The 18,115-nt window shown below is 38.1% G+C and overlaps 3 protein-coding genes across 3 annotated transcripts; 2 read left to right on the forward strand and 1 right to left on the reverse strand.

Annotated features, from left to right (window-relative positions):
* Positions 1 to 895: 895 nt before the first annotated feature.
* LOC122597009 lies at positions 896 to 1,936 on the reverse strand. The gene has a single exon (XM_043769649.1). It carries the CDS (start codon positions 1,934 to 1,936, stop codon positions 896 to 898), a length of 1,041 nt encoding a protein of 346 aa, XP_043625584.1.
* An 11,570-nt stretch (positions 1,937 to 13,506) lies between these two features.
* LOC122597010 lies at positions 13,507 to 14,076 on the forward strand. The gene has a single exon (XM_043769650.1). It carries the CDS (start codon positions 13,507 to 13,509, stop codon positions 14,074 to 14,076), a length of 570 nt encoding a protein of 189 aa, XP_043625585.1.
* Positions 14,077 to 16,172: 2,096 nt separating this feature from the next.
* On the forward strand, positions 16,173 to 17,896 carry LOC122597011. Its single transcript, XM_043769651.1, has 5 exons — positions 16,173 to 16,485; positions 16,532 to 16,860; positions 16,942 to 17,366; positions 17,561 to 17,572; positions 17,644 to 17,896. Exons 1-5 carry the CDS (start codon positions 16,173 to 16,175, stop codon positions 17,894 to 17,896), a joined length of 1,332 nt encoding a protein of 443 aa, XP_043625586.1.
* The last annotated feature ends 219 nt before the right edge of the window (positions 17,897 to 18,115 follow it).

Here is an 18,115-nt window from a genome sequence, read left to right on the forward strand (position 1 = left end):
TCTGGCTTTAAGCTTGTGTTGACCATTAATAAACTTCAGTGCTTAATGGTTAGAGAATAAAACAAACCGTTTTCCTTCAGTAACTTAAATGCCAACTGAGCTGAATTTGGCCAGTCAAACACACCTTTCTTCAGGCAATCAATAATTGGAGCCACAATTGTAGAGAAATTCTTGATAAATCTTCTATCAAAAGATGCCAGTCCATGAAAATTTCGTACTTCAGTGATGGTAGTAGGAACTGGCCATGACCTGATGGCTTCTACCTTAGAAGGATCCATGGAAATACCTTCTTTTGACATCACATATCCAAGAAAAATAACACTTTCCACCATAAAATCACATTGCTCCAGTTTGCCATACAACTGGTGTTTTATTAGTAATTCAAATACACTTCTTAAATGATATGTTCAGCTTCAGATTTTGAATATACCAGAATATCATCAAAATAAACAACAACAAACTGACCAATGAGTGGTTTGAGAACTTCATTCATCAGTCTCATGAAAGTACTGGGAACATTAGATAAACCAAAAGGCATTACTAACCATTCATAAAGGCCTCCTTTGATTTTGAATGCAGTCTTTCACTCATCTCCATCTTTCATTCGAATCTGGTGATACCCACTTCTGAGATCAATTTTAGAAAATACACTGGAGCGATGTAACTCATCAAACATGTTTTTTTGGGTAAAATAGGTTACCCTAGTGAATTTTATAACAACCATAAAAAAAAATAAGTACAAGTAACGTGACAGAGTGTCACATTAGTTCATCCATATGACAGGCCATATGAATGTGGAAAAAAAAACAAGCTAGAACAACTAAACCTAGCAGCTATAAAACATAAGCATTACATATTAAGAAATGTAAATATGCAATGACACTATAAGCTCTCCTTAGCCATTATCAAAAGTCAGCCTTCTTGGTAACTTCCATTTCTCAAGCAAGTGTTGCACCCGATTTGTATTCTTGAAACGCATAGAAAGAAGCTTTAACCTCACCGTATACTTAATCACCTCCACAAGTGCCATGGCAGAACGTTTTTTAGTAGAAAACAATCGATTATTACGTTCCTGCCAAACAAAATAAGACACCGCAGCTAGCACTAGTTTAGCAATAATAATTTGTGCTGTATTTTGCTGCTGTTGCGCAATCATCCATGAAACAATAGCCTCCCATTGATTCGGGAGGTGTTGAAGATCAGCAAGCGACTTTACTTCATTCCAAACTAATGAAGAAAATTCACATTCAAAGAACAAATGTGAGTGAGAATCCAACCCTCGTTGACAAAAAGAACAACACATCAAACGCAAATTTGTTTCACTTCCTGCATCCCAATACTTCATTCTATCCTGAGTTTTGAGTTTTTTGCGCATGACCAGCCACAAATGAAAAGCATGCCTTGGAATGCATTGAGGAAACCAGACCAAATTCACCCACGTAACTACATTACCCTTATGACGAATAGTATCCCAAACATTAGTAGATGAATAATTCATGTCACGATCGAGATGGTCACGCCATAATAATGAATCAGACCTATCCTGTAAGTGTAAAGAAGGAAGGCTGATGAGTACCGGAAATAAGTCATACCAAGCAACAGGAAACTTCCACTCACCATTCTCGTACAGATCTGCTACAGTATTTTGCATAGAGAAACCTGTGCTAGCAATTGCTCTAGGAGTTACATGTTGAATAGTTGGGCTAGACGGGCACCAGCTATCAAACCATATAGATGTATCCATACCATTACCAATTTGTGATCGAATATGGGGACGTATATTAGGGCGTAGTTGTAGAAGTTTACGCCACCCCCAGCTAACCCCAGAATGTAAAGGGATATCCCAGAAACTACGGCCTTTAAGCTTATAATCATAAACCCACTTAACCCACAAGGACTCACGATTATTCAGAATAGCCCATATATGCGAAGTCATCAGTGCTTTGTTCATATCTCCAATACGTCAAATCCCTAAGCCTCCCTCATACTTAGGAAGAAAAATAGCCTTCCATGCCACTTTAGCTTTTCCCTTGGACAAAGTTCCTTGGGTCCATAAGAAATTACGCATTTTATGCTCAAGCTCAGCAACAATTCTGGCAGGTAGAATGAAAACAGCAACCCAATAAATATGCATTGAAGATAAAATTGACCTGATTAGTTGTAATCTACCCGAAAACGATAAAGTCTTATTTCTCCAATCAATAATTCGCTTAAGAGAAAACGAAACAGTTGATACACACGTCATGATCCATTTCACCATAGTAGCATGAAAACCAAACTCACATAAGATAGCATATAAAAACTGCCAGTCAACTGTATCATAAGCCTTTTGAATATCAACCTTAAATGCACACCTTGGAGGGCCCTTCTCTCGATGATAACCATGCATTAAATCCTGAGTGAGCAAAATATTATCCGAAATACGCCTATCCGGCACAAATGCAGATTGATTAATACTCACCAATTCATGCAATCCTCCTTAATCCTGTTGGTTAAAATCTTGCTAATACATTTATAAAGAACGTTGCAACAAGAAATAGGATGATAGTCATTTACCCGAGACGGAGTAGGAACTTTCGGGACCAAAGCCAGGTTAGTATGATTGATTTCCTTGAGTAACTGGCCATTCAAGAAAAAATCTTTAAGAGCATTGCAAACATCTCTACCCACAATCGACCAAGTATTCTTAAAGAAAGTTGATGAATACCCATCAGGACCAGGCGCCTTAATATCCCCAATAGAATAGATGGCATCTTTAATCTCATCATCAGAAACCTGTCTAACCATTTGCGCCGCCCTATCAGGGCTGAGTTTTTTGGAGAAGATACCCTGAATCGGTAACTGATTCGTAGCACCTTGGACACCCAAAAAATTTATATAATGGTGACCAAATACAGAATGTACCTCTCCACCTTCATGAAGGACCCCATTGTTATCCTTTATCATATCACTTCTGCTCCTGTGGTTCTTCGATTTAACAGAGTTATGAAAATATGAAGAATTGGAATCACCTACCTATAGCCATTCCACTTTTGATTTCTGCTTCAAAAACAGCTCCTCATCCAACAAAGCATCTTTATAATCATTAAGGCATTTTAATTCCATCTCTCGCAAAACCTAATTTGAAGGATCTTTATCCAGATCTAGCTGTAATGAATCTAGCTGATTACGCAACATGTTGACCTTTTGATGAAGATTTCCTTGCTTATGTAGCAGATTACGCATAGGAGTCTTCAAAGCCCGCAACTTTTTAACCACTTTAAACATATTATGACCATCAATATCTTCTTTCCACTGCTTTTCAACCGCCTCTTTAAAACCCTGTTTATTTACCAAGAGATTTGCAAATTTGAAAGGCTTTGGACGATTACGAGAAATACTTGGTAATTTCAGGATACAGGGGGAGTGATCAGACACACGATATGGATGAAATAAAGCAACAGAGGCTGGAAATTCTGTAATAAACTGTGTATTCGCCATAACCCTGTCTTTTTAGGTTTTTGCGTCCAGGTATAATGAAGACCAGAGCTATTCACATCCATAGCTTCAATATTTTCAACACACTCTTTAAAGTCCCGCATACCAATGTTGATTGTGGATGAACCAGAATAATTATCTTCCAAATTCAGAGACGAATTAAAATCACCTAAAATCGCCCATGGTTTATCACAAACAAAACTTTTATGCAAACACAAGTTACTCCACAAAGCCCTTCGATTCTTGTAATAGTTATCAGCATAAACAAAAGAACAAAAGAGAACCTTTTTATCTACCTTGAAAATTAGTTGTACATGCATTACCTGTTCAGTTTGGGAGAGAACCATAAGATCAAGGACGTAAGTATTCCATCCAATGATTATACGTGTCCCTTTGTTGCACAACCTGCCATTAGACGTCCAATCCCAATTCTTACAAATCTTTTTGCAAATATCAAAAATCTGCGAAACATCTACATGAGATTCCATAATAGCATACACATTCAGATGGTTTTCAGAAACCACTTGACGAACCTCTTTTTGCTTGAGAGGACGGTTCAATCCCCTAATATTCCAAGCTGCGACACTACCCATTGGAACTAATGATACCGGGAGTGCTTGCCCCCTCAGATGTACTGTCATTAGATTTTACTGGTTCATTCTTAGAAGAGCCTGACGAGATACCCGAAGCCATGAACTTTGAGTTTTCAGTTTCATCATAAATAACCTCAACGTCTTCTTCATCCGAAAGAACTTCCCATTCATGTTTATTCTCAGGTTTCTTAAGCTTGTTCCCATGATCCTCTCCATACTCCGATAATAACTCAAAAGTATTGCTAACTTCCACCTTAGAGTTAGAGGTACTTGCTTCAGCAGTATTCGTCATTTGTGACTTAGGCTGCCCATCAGAAGGCTTCGGTTTCACCACTGGTCTATACACCAAGTTTGGAGCTTGTTTCTTCAAAGGAACACCTTTTTTACCCTTCTTATTCGTTACTATTTTAAAACCATCCTCAGATCCTTTAGCAGCCTCTTTTGAAACAATTTTAACTTGTTTTGGACATTGGGAATCAACATGTCCAAAAACAGAACACATAGCACATCGAGGAGGTTTCCATTCATATTCAAGCATTACTTTAGCTGTCAAAAATCCACCACCATTAAGATCAAGTATTGCAACATTTAAAGAGTCTTTAAGATCTTTATCAGCCTTAATCTCAATCATAGCACGTGCAAAACTACTCCTTCCCCATGAATCCACACACATATCAGAAGTATATTTATCCAGCATTTTAGGAGTTCCCAATTTAGAAGCCATCATACTCAATCCATCCTTTGAAAAAGCCACAAGTGGTACATGCATTTTAACCCAAACAGGAATAGATGAAATATCCTCTTTTTTTAAATCAACCGTAGGGGACCACTCTTTTAAAATAATGGGAACATTACGAATCATCCATGGACCATCTTCAATCAGCTTATTCATCCCATCTTTAGTAACAAATTTAAAAAAGAAAAAACCCCTTGAGTTCATCATGACACGAGATAGACCATATTTCTTCCATGAGCTCCTTACAAAGTTATCAACTACTGGATAAGCTTGAGGTTTACCCAAAAAATAGCCATAAAGTGTATTGTCATACCGAGCAGAAGTTAACTTCACCGATTCAATAGGGATAACTATATCAATATCATCAATAGAATTATCAACATTCATAGTTCTGAAATTTACCTTTGGATTATCCTTTTCTACTTGAACAGCCTTCGCATAAGAGACAGGAGCTTTAGAAGCCTGGCCATTGTGCGATTCCATGTTAGCATCAACAGATTCGCCATCAATCTTTGGGAGGTCAGCCTTCAATGAATCAGTAATATGACTATCTTTTTGATCATCAGCAGTAGCAGGCATGCCCTTTAAATAACCATACTCATCGTATTCCTGTGAAACATTCACATTATCCTTCTCAACACTAAACGATACCTTTGGTGGGGATTGAACAGGATTTGCATGCATGGACGGCTCAGCTTGCATTCCTGATATATTTTGATCGTCCGTTTCCTTCTGGTTCACATCATCACCAAGATTCTGGCTAGTATTCGACACTTTCTTCCCACTACTCCCATCCTTACCCGAATTAGGGTTAAGAAACTTAAGAATACCCCTCACTGGTAATCTTTTACCATCAATATTCCGCACCTTCGAAGCAACACCAGGGTTGACACCCTTGGATAAAGACCCTCTCTCCATAATCAAGAAAAAACATACAAACCTCGAAATCAAATAAGCAAAACTGTAACTCTATGAAGAACGAAGCATAAAAGAAAACCCTAATTCTAAAACGGAGAAAACCTAACCCTAAATCAACACAAAATCAGTTTAACCTAACTCATAAACGAAATCAATCCACATAATGGAATAGAAAACGAATGACAAGCAAATTAAATGGAGCGAAATTGTGCATCAGATGTTTTTGTAGTGTACAACGATGCACTCATTGGGAATGAGATATCTATACTTAATAGTTATATTATTTATGGCTCTACTATCAACACACATTCTCATTGAACCATCTTTCTTTGGAACCAAGAGAGCTGGGACTGAATAAGGACTCATACTTGCTCTCACATATCCTTTAACAACCAATTCATCAGGTGCCTTTGCAATTCTTTTGCTTCAGTTGGTGAACATCTGTAAGCAGCTTTGTTTCGAAGAACTGAACTTGGAACCAGGTTAATCTGGTGTTCTATACCTCTAACTGGCGATAAACCTTCAGGTAGGTCTTCTGGGAAAACATCAGTGAATTCCTTCAGTAAAGACTCTAGGAGACTGGGGACTCCAATAAACTCCTTGTCTTCAATACGTTCAAGCACCAACAACATCATAACTTGAGAGCCTCCTGTTAACTCTTCCTCAACTTTAGTTTGGGACATAAATAAAGACTTGTTGGGATGGTCTTTCTTATTAACTTTCAGTGACTCGTTGGGTTTCAGAGAAGTCAAAGTGACCTTCTTACCACTTACAAACAATGAATAAGAATTCGCATGACCATTATGAAATACATAATAGTCAAATAACCATGGTCCACCTAACAATATGTGACAAGCATCCATAGGAACAACATCACAAATAATTTTATCTTCATAGACAGATCCAATGGGAAAAGGAAAAGTAACTTGTCGATTAACTTTTACCTCAGATCCTTCACTAAGCCATTGCAACTTGTAAGGACGGGGGTATTTTGTGGTAGGTAACTCCAGTTTTTCTACCATATAAGTTGAAGCAACATTAGCACAACTTCCACCATCAATGATCAGATCACACACTTTGTCTTTAACAGTACATCTGGAATGGAAGATATTTTCTATCTGGGCAGTATCACTTACAACTTCATTAGCATGCATCACTCTTCTCACAACCAACATTTCTCCAACATCTGCACCAATATATGTCTCTTCACTTTCATCATCATCGTACACTGGTTCACCTTCTTCAGGGTCAACATCTGGTAAGCTTTCAATCTCCTTAGCAGTGAGTGTTCTTTGGTTGGGACACTGTGCCTGGAAGTGACCAAAACCATGACACTTAAAGCATTTTCTTACAACTGGCTCTTTTGATCCTCCAGTTTCTTTCTCCTTGCCTCTGAAGGACTATCGACCAGTTGCACTGGGCTTCAGAACTGATTGACTGGAACCGGATGAAACCTTAGTGAAAGGTTTGTATTGGACTTTCTTCTTCAGTTGCTTCTCAATCTGGAGAGCCAATTTGCAAGCTCCTTCGTACGTCCAGATGGGCTGCAACTCTATCTTTTCTGAAATGGTAGCATTCAACCCACCAATGAATCTGGCGATAGTATGATCTTCAGTTTCTTTCACACCAGTTCGAGTCTTCAGTTGCTCGAATTCTCTAATATATACTCCACAACCTCTTTTGTACCTTGCTTCAGAATATTCATCAGAAGATATTGATCTTGCTTGTACGACTGGGGAACAAATCTTTTTTGCATAACTTATTTTAGCTTGGAGCAGGTCTTAATTTTGCTTTTACCCTTATATTTCTCTTTCCGACTTTATATTATCATACCAAGATGAAGCATACTTTTTTTTTGGGTAATGCGATACCGCTACGAATTATATTTCACAACACTAAAAAGTTCAGGTACAAGTGGATTGACAGAACCAATTCATATATATGACAAGCCATATATATGTTAACAAGCTAGAAAGCAAAACAATTTAAGCAATAGAAAAAACCTACACACTAGTAGCAACAAACATAACTAATGATTTGTATCTTGCAAAGACTGAAAAGTAGATTTACAGCGCCTATCTCGGGTTTACCACTAAATGGCATGGTACCTTCCATTCTTCCAACAAACAATCGAGTGTAGGAGTATGCTTGAACATAATAGTAACCAATTTAAATCTGACCGTGGTTGCAATGAGCTCAACAATTTGGTCCGGAGGTCTAGCATGGTTAGAAAATAATCGATTATTCCTCTCTTTCCATATGAAGTAAGTTGTGGCTGCTACTAGTAATCTTCCAATTACATTCTTTGCTGATCTTGAATTAGACTTCACAATAAACCATCGGAGTATGTTAGCCCATGAATTAGTCATATCAGGCACTTTGGCCATAGCTTTAATCCTTTTCCATACCTGTGAAGAATAATTACATCCAAAAAACAAATGTGAGTGTCTGGTCCTTGTTTGCACAAGGAACAACAAAGAAGCCTGTAGTTTGTGTTGCCGCTCGACCGACTCCATTGCATCATTTTGTCTTGAGTTTTGAGTTTCTCTAGTATAATCAGCCATACCAAAAACGCATGTCTAGGGATACTATGCGAATTCCATATACCTTTTGCCCAATTAACCTCATTTCCCTTCATCCTAATCGAGTTCCAAACCACTTTAGAGGAAAACACATTCTCCCTTCCATCCAACTCCTTCTAAACAATAGTATCCATTTGATTTGCATGTAAAATGATAGAAGGGAGGTTAATTAAAACAGGAAAAAGATCAAGCCAAGCAATTGGCCATTTCCACTCACCATTTTGAATTACATCCGCAACATTTGAGCATAAACAGTGGCCGGCTTGTGCAATCTGCCTAGGAGAAATTAACGAGTTTAATGGGCATACATCAACCCATTTATCAAACCATAATGATGTGCTTCTTCCATCTCCAATTTTCTTCCATAAAAATAGTCTAACTACATCTATAAGATGCAGTAGTTTACGCCATCCCCAACTACAATTCTTAGGCTGCTTTATATCCCAAAAACTTTTATTTTTGATCCTATATGAGTGCACCCATTTTACCCCTCTGTGAGATAGGAGGCTCCAAATATGAAATACCGTAAGTGATTTATTAACTTCAGTTATCCTAAGAATATCAAAACCACCCTCACTTTTTGGTAAAAAAATTGAATTCCAAGACACTTTAGCCTTACCTTTTTCCCATCGGCCCTTGGCACCATAAAAATGACCGCATTTTCTTTTCAAGGTCCTTAATAATACTAGCTGGCAATATAAACACAGAAGCCCAATAGATATGAAAAGAAGAGAGGACAGATTTTACCAATTGAACTCTTCCCGCAAAGGATAAAGACTTGTAGCGCCAATCCGTAATCTTGTTTTCCAATTTCTCCACAAGCATATTGCAATCCTTGTGAAATAGCCGAGTCGTAATTAATGGTACTCCAAGATAACGAACAGGAAGTGAACCTTCTTCACCAACAAAATAGTCTACTTCACATGATCAACAACATTATAGAAATAGGCTTTACTCTTAGGAATACTTGAAATTAGCCCCGACATATCCTTGAAGACATTCACATCATTCATAACTGTTTTAGCTGAATTTGTTTCTCCTCTAGCGAATAAAAATAGGTCATCTACAATACAAAGGTTAATAATACGTTCTTTCTCACATTTATTGTGAAATCGAAAACTAGCAGTAGAGAGCACCGAGTTCTGCAAGACAAGTGTAAGAACTTCCATCACCAAGGTGAATAAATATGGAGATAATGGATCCCCCGGTCTTAATCCCCTTCCTCCTTTGAAGTAACCATATACATTCCTATTTACCACCAAAGAGAATGAAGCAGAAGTGACACAAACCATAATCTATTTGATCATTTGCTTGTGAAAGCCAAATCCATTAAGAGCAGTCTCAAGAAACTTCTAATCAACCGTTTCGTAAGCTTTTTGAATATCAATTTTAAAACCACATCTAGGAGGACCAGAATTACGATGGTAGTTGTGCATCAATTCCTCAGTAAGTAATATATTATCCGAGATTCTACGACCAGGAACAAATGTTGATTGGTTTATACTCACTATATCATGAAGACCATCCTTAATTCTATTAGCGATTATCTTACTAATATACTTATAAATAGTGTTACAGCAAGAAATAGGCTGGTAATCAAGAACAGAAGATGGTGTAGGAACTTTTGGAACTAAAGCAATCAACGTATGCTTTACTTCCTGAAGTAGCTTACTGTTTCGGAAAAATTCCTGAATAGCAAGGCATACATCATTTCCCACTATATCCCATGCACTTTTAAAGAATGTAGAGGTAAATCCATCTGGTCCAGGGGCCTTATCTTCACCAATAGAGAACATGGCAAGCCGAATCTCCTCATTGAATACATTTCGAACCATTTCAGAGGTTTTCTGACTAGATAACTTTTTTGTAAACAATTTAGGGGGTGGTGATGAGCTCGTAACCCCTTCACATCCCAAGAACTTCTCTTAGTGTTACACAAAAGCTTTTGGAGCATCCCCGCCTTCATACAAAAACCATCAGTATCTCTAATGACTTCAATCTGACTACGGTGGTTTTTACTTTTTACATAGTTATGGAAATAGGCCAAATTACGATCACCCACCGCCAGCCATTCTACTTTACCTTTTCGCTTCAAAAACCTCTCTTCATCAAAATGAGCAATCTGAAATTCTTGTAAACAAGCAGCTTCATTCTCCAACAAAGAAGAATCAGTTGGATCTTTGTCATTCTCAATCTGCATCGCATCAAGAGAAGCACGCAAAGTAGTAACTTTTTTATGCAAATTACCTTGTTGCAATAACAATTTGCGCATAGGATGTTTTCATGCTTTAAGGCGCTTTACAACTTTAAACATATAGTGACCTTGAACTTCCATTTTCCAGGACTCAATAACAGCTTCCAAGAAACCCTGCTTATGAACAAGAAAGTTAGCAAATTTGAAAGGCTTTGGACGGCTGCGGGATATAGATGGCAACATCAAAATACATGGAGAGTGATCGGACACTCTATTAGGCTGGAAAATTGCACAAGAACCTGGGAATTCATCAATGAAACTAATGTTACCCATAACACGATCTATTTTCTTGAAAATACCCCCACCTTTTTTCGGTTTTTGATTCCATGTATAATGTAACCCCGAACTGTTGATATCAACCTGATGCAGAAATGACCCCGACCCATTTCCACATAAATGGTTGGTTCGTGTTTTTAATAATTGAAGCCCAGCAAGCTAAATTCCCCCTGATTTCTCATTATTGGAATATACTCGCTGATGGCATCAGCACCAAGTACTCCTTGTTATGTGCCGATGAGTTAAGACGAAACCAATCCAAAACTATTATACTTACTAAACTGGTGTATGCTGATCTTGATAATAAGTCGAGCACTGAAGTTATGTAACAAAATCAAGTGTTACTGGTCTTAAAGTCTGTCAGTGATGGAACTAGTTTTGATCAGCAACAAGCCTCGCTGAAACAACTTCAGTTGATCACGACCAGTGAACTAGTCAGCAACAGATGCAACCAGCGAGTGTCCAGATCAACAAGCAAGACACTTCAGCGACAAGTCTTCAGTAACTTCATTTCAGAAGTGCTACTGACCAGTGACCAGTTGCTAGTTATCAGTTCTCAGTCATTAACTTCAGTGGACGATTTCGGTTTGCATTTAAGCAATAACTTCTATCAGCGAGTATCTGGAACAATAACTAATCCTTCAGCGATCATCCTTCAGCTACACTTCAGCGAGCATCCACTAGTGAACTTAACATCTATGTTTCGGTTGCACTCCAGTAAGTTACTTCAGTCAAAATGCTCCAGATTTCACATCCAATCTGGGAGTGCTTGTCCCCTCAATAGAGATTTTCACATTTTGCTTCATGCTAATAAAATTGGCAGCCTCATTGTGTACATCTTCCACTTCATCATCATCAGAATCAACATAAAATGCCTCATCTATCTTTTTCTTCAATTTCGCAGTCTTTTCACTTTCAGTAGCTTCCCGAAGTACAGGTTCACTTGGTTTAGTCCCATAATCAATTAATTGGTGTATGTCATATCCTTTTTGTCTATCTTCATCTACCAAAGCTCCAATGGAATTACTTAGTTTAACATTTGAAGCTGTTGCTTTTGCTGTAGAAGTGCTAGCAATATTCGAGTTATCCTTTGGTTTAGCCACCCATTTTGGCTTTCATTTTGGTTTATTAACCAGAAAGGCTGGTTAGTTATTGAATTTCTTCCTCCGGTTAACCTCTATAGAACTTTCCTCATCAGTTTTGCTTGTTGATTTCGAAACAGTGCGGATCTGTTTAGGATAGGTTTCATTCTTGTGTCCAAAAACACAACAAGTTGAGCATCTAGGAGGGTTCCATTCATATTCCACCTTAATAATTCTTGTTGTAAAGCCCTCAGCCTCCACGTTGGGAATCGCAACACTCAACTGATTTTACATTTCATTTCCAGCATCTAATTCAATTAGAGCACGTGCATAACTACTACGTCCCCATGATTCAGTACACATCGCTATAGTATAGCTATCCAACATCTTAGGTGTACCCAATTTTGAAACAAGCACGCTTAGACCATCATCAGAATATGCAGCTAAGGGAACATCATGTAGTTTCACCAAAACAGACACCTTTTTAATATCCTCTTTCTTCAGATTTACATTAGGAGACCATTTATTTAGGAAAATAGGTGTAATACATATTAGGCAAGGCCCTTCTGATAACAATTTTTCCATGCCCTCCTTAGTTGAGAATTTTAAGAAAAAAAATCCATTTGAATTCATCATAATTTTGCTAATGCCATATTTCGCCCATGAATTCTTTGTAAAATACTCAACCACTGGATTAGCTAACCGATCACCCAGAAAGTAACCATATGATACATTCTCATATCGACTTTGTACCTGCTTCACCGACTCTCTAGGTATAACAACATCAACATTATCAATCACTTCTTTAGACTCCATTAATATAAAATTAACTTTTTTACCTTCTGAATTTGCTTGTACCTTATCTGCATATGAGACAGAATTACACAACAAATTTATGAGAATTTCTTGTACGCTCAATTCTTAAAAATAAGAACCCTACCTCTAGCAAACCTAGTAATGCTGACAAAAATTCGGTAAATAAAGATGTTGGGTCCAATATGAATGACGATCAACTAGGTGGGAGTTCCAATACTTCTGCTAAAACTCCTGGTGGATCCATGGAGATTGAGGATAACTGTATGAATGAATCCAATTTGGGGAAAAGTGATAAAGAATCTAGATACGCTCCTGAATGGTCAGGGACAGTGGAAACTGAACACGAAGATGATAAAAAAGATCCACCAAGTTGCGTGGAACAGGATGGGGAAGGTATGTCTGAAGTGCCTAAAAACGGTAGTGAAGACAGTGGTGTAAAGGGTACTCAAACCCAAGCATCACAATCTTATGCTACAAAACTAAAATCAGGGTTTATCAAGAACGTTGTTAACTTCAGGAAACTTGAAAATGTGGAAAAACAGGATGACATTGATGTGGTGCTCCCTCACGAATCTGTTAAAAATGTTCAAGATAAGTTCTCAAATACTTTATATGGGTACTTCTTAGGAGACAGATTAGCATTTCCTGTTGTAGAATACTTTGCTAAAATGAATTAGAAGAAATTTGGATTGGAAAAGATCATGATGAATGCAAATGGGTTCTTCTTTTTCAAATTTGCTGAAATGATAGATTACCTTGGGTTATTCTTAATATGCCTATCTTCCTTAATATTTGGTTACCAACGTCGCGGCTAAAAAAAGAGGATATTAAAGAAGTGTCAGTTTGGATTAAGATCCATGATGTTCCGATTGCTACTTACTCAGATGTTGGCCTCAGCATGCTTGCAACTAAGCTAGGTAATCCTAAAATGCTAGATACATATACGAACTCCATGTGTTCAGATGCATGGGGAAGAAGTAGCTATGCTAGAATGCTGGTTGAAGTTTCTGCTGTGCATGAGTTCAAGAATGAATTGACTATAGCTATTCCTTCGATGGATGGGGATGATTATACTAAGGAAACAATGCGAGTTGAATATGAGTGGAGACCACCTAGGTGTTCTCATTGCTGTGTATTTGGCCACAATTCGGATATGTGCCCTAGTCACGTGGTTGTGTCAAAGGCTGGTAAGGTTGATGACCAGGGTTTTACTGAAGTAAAGGGCAAAAAGAAAGTTGCTCGTAGACAAGGTTTTTCGGTCCAAAAACAGAATACAAAGTTTGTGTATAAACCTGTTTCCAAGCCTACAGATAATATGGAAAAAACTGAATCTGCAAAGTAGGGGGCCTCTACCTCTTCTTTAGAAGTGAAGACTCAAAATTCTTTTGTTGTTCTTAATAATGAAAATGAGCTGCTAAATGGAAAAAAGGAGAGTCATGAAAAAGAGAAGGAGTGGACAGGTAGAAGGAAAATGCCCTATGATGATTTTCCCTCTGATGGAGAGGAGGTTGAGGAGGTGTTTAATGAGACAGCAGCTTTTATGAAATCCAACTCTTTTAATACTAGTTCTGAGGGGGCAAGCACTCCCGGTGAAGACGGTTTTAATGGGTAGCCTAGCTTCTTGGAACATCAGAGGTTTGAACCGACCTCTTAAGCAAAATGAGGTTCGACAGGTCGTGAAAGAAAACCAGCTGAATGTTTGTGCTATATTAGAGTCACATGTAGATGTCTCTAAATTGTTTAATGTTTGTAAAAAGATTTGTAGAACTTGGGACTGGACTTCGAATGGAGGTATGTGCAGTAAAGGTATGCGTATTAACCTGGGTTGGAATACTGAAGTTGTTGATGTTATGGTTTTATCACAATCTGATCAGGTTATGCATGTTCAAATTATCTTTAAAGTCGATCAAAAACATATGTTTTGCTCTATTGTGTACGTTGATAACAACTATAAAACTAGAAGAGAGTTATGGAGTAACCTCTGTATCCATAAGGCTTTTGTTTGTGATAGGCCTTGGGTAATACTTGGAGACTTCAACACGTCTCTTAACCTTGAAGACAGCTTTTCAGGGTCTTCTAATATTAGTATTGGGATGAGGGATTTTCAAGAGTGTGTTAATATGTTGGAAATCATGGATATTAATAGTATGGGGTTACATTATACCTGGAACCAGAAACCGAAGAAGGGGGTGGGGATTCTTAAAAAAATTGATCGTATTATGGGTAATACTCCTTTTATTGATGCTTTTCCTGCTGCATGTGCCATCTTTCAGCCCTACCGGATATCAGATCATTCACCATGTGTTCTGAAGATTCCTGGTATTGCAAGAGCAAAGTCTCGGCCTTTCAAATTCGCTAATTTTCTTATTCATAAGCCGGATTTTCTTGATATTTTTGCTGATAAGTGGAAGACTGAAGTTGTAGGAGTGAATCAGTTTAGAGTTACCAAGAAGCTAAAACTGCTTAAGTCACTACTTCATGGTCTTTTGTTTAAACAAGGTAATCTCCATAGAAAAGTCGACAACCTTCGTTTAGAGCTGGATACTTTGCAACGAGCTATTGATGATGACCCAGTAAAAGTTGAATTGCGTGAGGAAGAAATTAGAGTTCTAAAAGCTTTCCATGAGGCTGTTCTTGATGAAGAACGTTTCTTAAAGCAAAAATCCAAAGTGGAATGGCTTGCTATTGGGGACGCTAACACCTCTTATTTCCATAAGTCTCTTAAATGCAGGAATCACTGGAACAGAATTGATATTATTAAGGACATTGATGGACGTATGCGAGAGGGTGGAGAGGTCAAGGATTCTTTTGTTCACTACTACGAAAATTTCCTGGGATCTGAAGGAGATGGATCCATGTTACCCTCACCAGACTTGTTTGTGCATCATTTATCTCCACAATCTACTGAACATATGATTCGACCTGTTACTAACGATGAAATCAAGAAATCAACGTTCTCAATTGGTGATGATAAAGCACCAGGCCTGGATGGTTTCTCATCGGCCTTCTTTAAATCTTCATGGTCGATTGTAGGTGAGGATGTGTGTAAAGCAATTCGGGATTTTTTTCGTAAAGGTAAGCTCCTGAAAGAACTTAATCACACTCTGATTGCTTTGGTTCCTAAGGTTACCACCCCTTCGGCAATTACTGATTTTCGCCCCATTGCATGTTGCAATGTTCTTAATAAATGCATAAGTAAACTTATTGCCGAACGCATCAAAGAGGGCTTGGTTGAAATTGTGAATATTAATCAGTCGGCTTTTGTTCCGGGTAGATGTATATCTGATAATATACTTCTTACCTAAGAACTCATGCATAATTATCATCGTGATGTGGGCCCACCTCGATGTGCTTTCAAGGTGGACATCCAAAAGGCTTATGATACTGTTAATTGGCGTTTTTTGGAAGGGAAAGTGTGGCTTATGACAAAGGGATCCTATGTCTCCCTATCTTTTTACCATTGTCTTGGAAGTTCTCACGCTCATTCTGCAACAATCTACTCAGATTGACTCATCGTTCCGATTCCATCACAATTGTGTGAAGCAGTGTCTTGTTAATCTTTGTTTTGCTAATGATCTGTTCCTTTTTGCAAGAGGTGATGTTCATTCAGCCAGAATCTTAATGGACTCCTTGTCAACGTTTAAATGTATGTCTGGGGTGGTTCCGAGTATAAAGAAGAGTACTATTTTCTTCTCGAATGTGTCGGAGCAAACTAAACAAGGTATTCTCAATATAATGCCATTTGATGAAGGTAAACTTCCTGTAAAATATTTTGGTGTCCCCTTAATCTCTTCTAGACTCCTTTATAAAGATTGCAAAATCCTTGTGGAAAAAATGGAAAAAAGGATTTTGGATTGGAGGAATAAATCCCTCTTTTGCGGGGAGGTTACAGCTTATTCGTTCTGTGTTATCCTCAATGCATGTCTACTGGGCATCTATTTTTATTCTTCCCTCTAGAATTGTCAATGATTTGGAGAAAACTATGCGAGGGTTCTTATGGTGTCAAGGTCCTATGCAACAAGGAAAAGCAAAGGTGGCTTGGAAAGACATTTGTGTTCCCAAATATGAGGGTGGCCTGAGCATTAGACGTATTTCTGATATGAATAAAGCGTTGATGGCCTCCCATGTTTGGAGTGTTCTTACGAAAAAAAAGTCTTAATGGGTTTGCTGGATGCACGATTATAAACTGAAGGGACGATCTTTTTAGGATGTGCCTATTCGATCAGCTAGTAGTTGGGGATGGAGAAAGCTACTACATCTTAGACCTACTACAAGACAATATATCTGGTCGAATATTGGTGATGGCAAAGATACCTCAGCATTGTTTTTTCTATGGAGTGACATTGGCCCTATTGGAGAGTTTGTTACACCTAGGGACATAACAACAGGACGGTTTAATTTAAAATCTAAGGTTGCTGATATTATCTCGAATGGTTCCTGGTCTTGGCCTTTGTCTTGGTATGATAAGTATATGGTACTCCGTACTCTCCCGGTTGTTCCGCTAAACCTAGCTAAAAAGGATGAACTTGTGTGGAGGGACAATCATAAAAAGGAATTTCAATTCTCTACTACTGTTGTATGGGATGCAATTCGAACTAGGGAGGACGAGGTTAATTGGGTTGGAGCTGTGTGGTTCTCACAAAGTATTCCAAGACATGCTTTTATTATGTTGCTTATTATGAGGAAGAAACTCTTGACTCAAGATAGGATATTGAAATGGAGCGCTGCAAGAAGGAAAATTATGAACGTGATGTGTTGCTCACTCTGTGTTGCAGATTATGACTCACATGAACATCTTTTTTTTTTAATGCTCGTTTTCCTCGCAGGTCTGGAAGGTGGTACGTGATTATGCAGGTATGCATGGAGTCCCACCTATATAGGAATTGATCATGTTTCATCTTATGCCTAGGGTGATATCACGATCTGCTTATAGTGTGATGGGAAGACTAGTTGTAGTGGCGACTGCTTATTTCTTATGGCAAGAGAGAAACAATAGGATGTTTATGAATCACACCAGGCCACCTGACGTGGTGTCTGATCTAATCATCTCCACTGTTCATTCTAGACTCTCACTGTTGAAATTTAAGAGGAATGCTCGAGTGGTTCAGGCACTCACAGCATGGGGAATTGTTGGCGATCAAGTCTATAAGGAAGGCGATTGATTTCTTTCTTTTTAAGTGTCTACGTGTATGTTACTTTAGCATATAGGTAGACTTGTTTAGATTGGCTATGTATGTTTCTTGATGTAGTTTTGGATGACATATACAAGGCATGTCCTGTATATGAAACTAGTGGACAATCTGTCACACTACTTGTACTATAATGTTTTTTGGGTATTTATAAAAGTCAACGGGTTTTTTTTTACCCTTTTACCCAAAAAA

The sequence above is a fragment of the Erigeron canadensis genome, chromosome 4 (genome assembly GCF_010389155.1).
Source record: "Erigeron canadensis isolate Cc75 chromosome 4, C_canadensis_v1, whole genome shotgun sequence".
NCBI classification, from domain to species: Eukaryota; Viridiplantae; Streptophyta; class Magnoliopsida; order Asterales; family Asteraceae; genus Erigeron; species Erigeron canadensis.

What these genes read in the sequence shown, in the direction of transcription:
- LOC122597009 (XM_043769649.1), bottom strand. Translation starts at nt 1,936, where the DNA reads ATGACTTCGCATATATGGGCTATTCTGAATAATCGTGAGTCCTTGTGG.
- LOC122597011 (XM_043769651.1), top strand. Translation starts at nt 16,173, where the DNA reads ATGTCTCCCTATCTTTTTACCATTGTCTTGGAAGTTCTCACGCTCATT. An exon ending in TATAATGCCATTTGATGAAG is followed by an intron (nt 16,486 to 16,531) that starts GTAAACTTCCTG and finishes AATCTCTTCTAG; the next exon opens with ACTCCTTTATAAAGATTGCA. An exon ending in AAGCGTTGATGGCCTCCCAT is followed by an intron (nt 16,861 to 16,941) that starts GTTTGGAGTGTT and finishes CGATCTTTTTAG; the next exon opens with GATGTGCCTATTCGATCAGC.
- LOC122597010 (XM_043769650.1), top strand. Translation starts at nt 13,507, where the DNA reads ATGCCTATCTTCCTTAATATTTGGTTACCAACGTCGCGGCTAAAAAAA.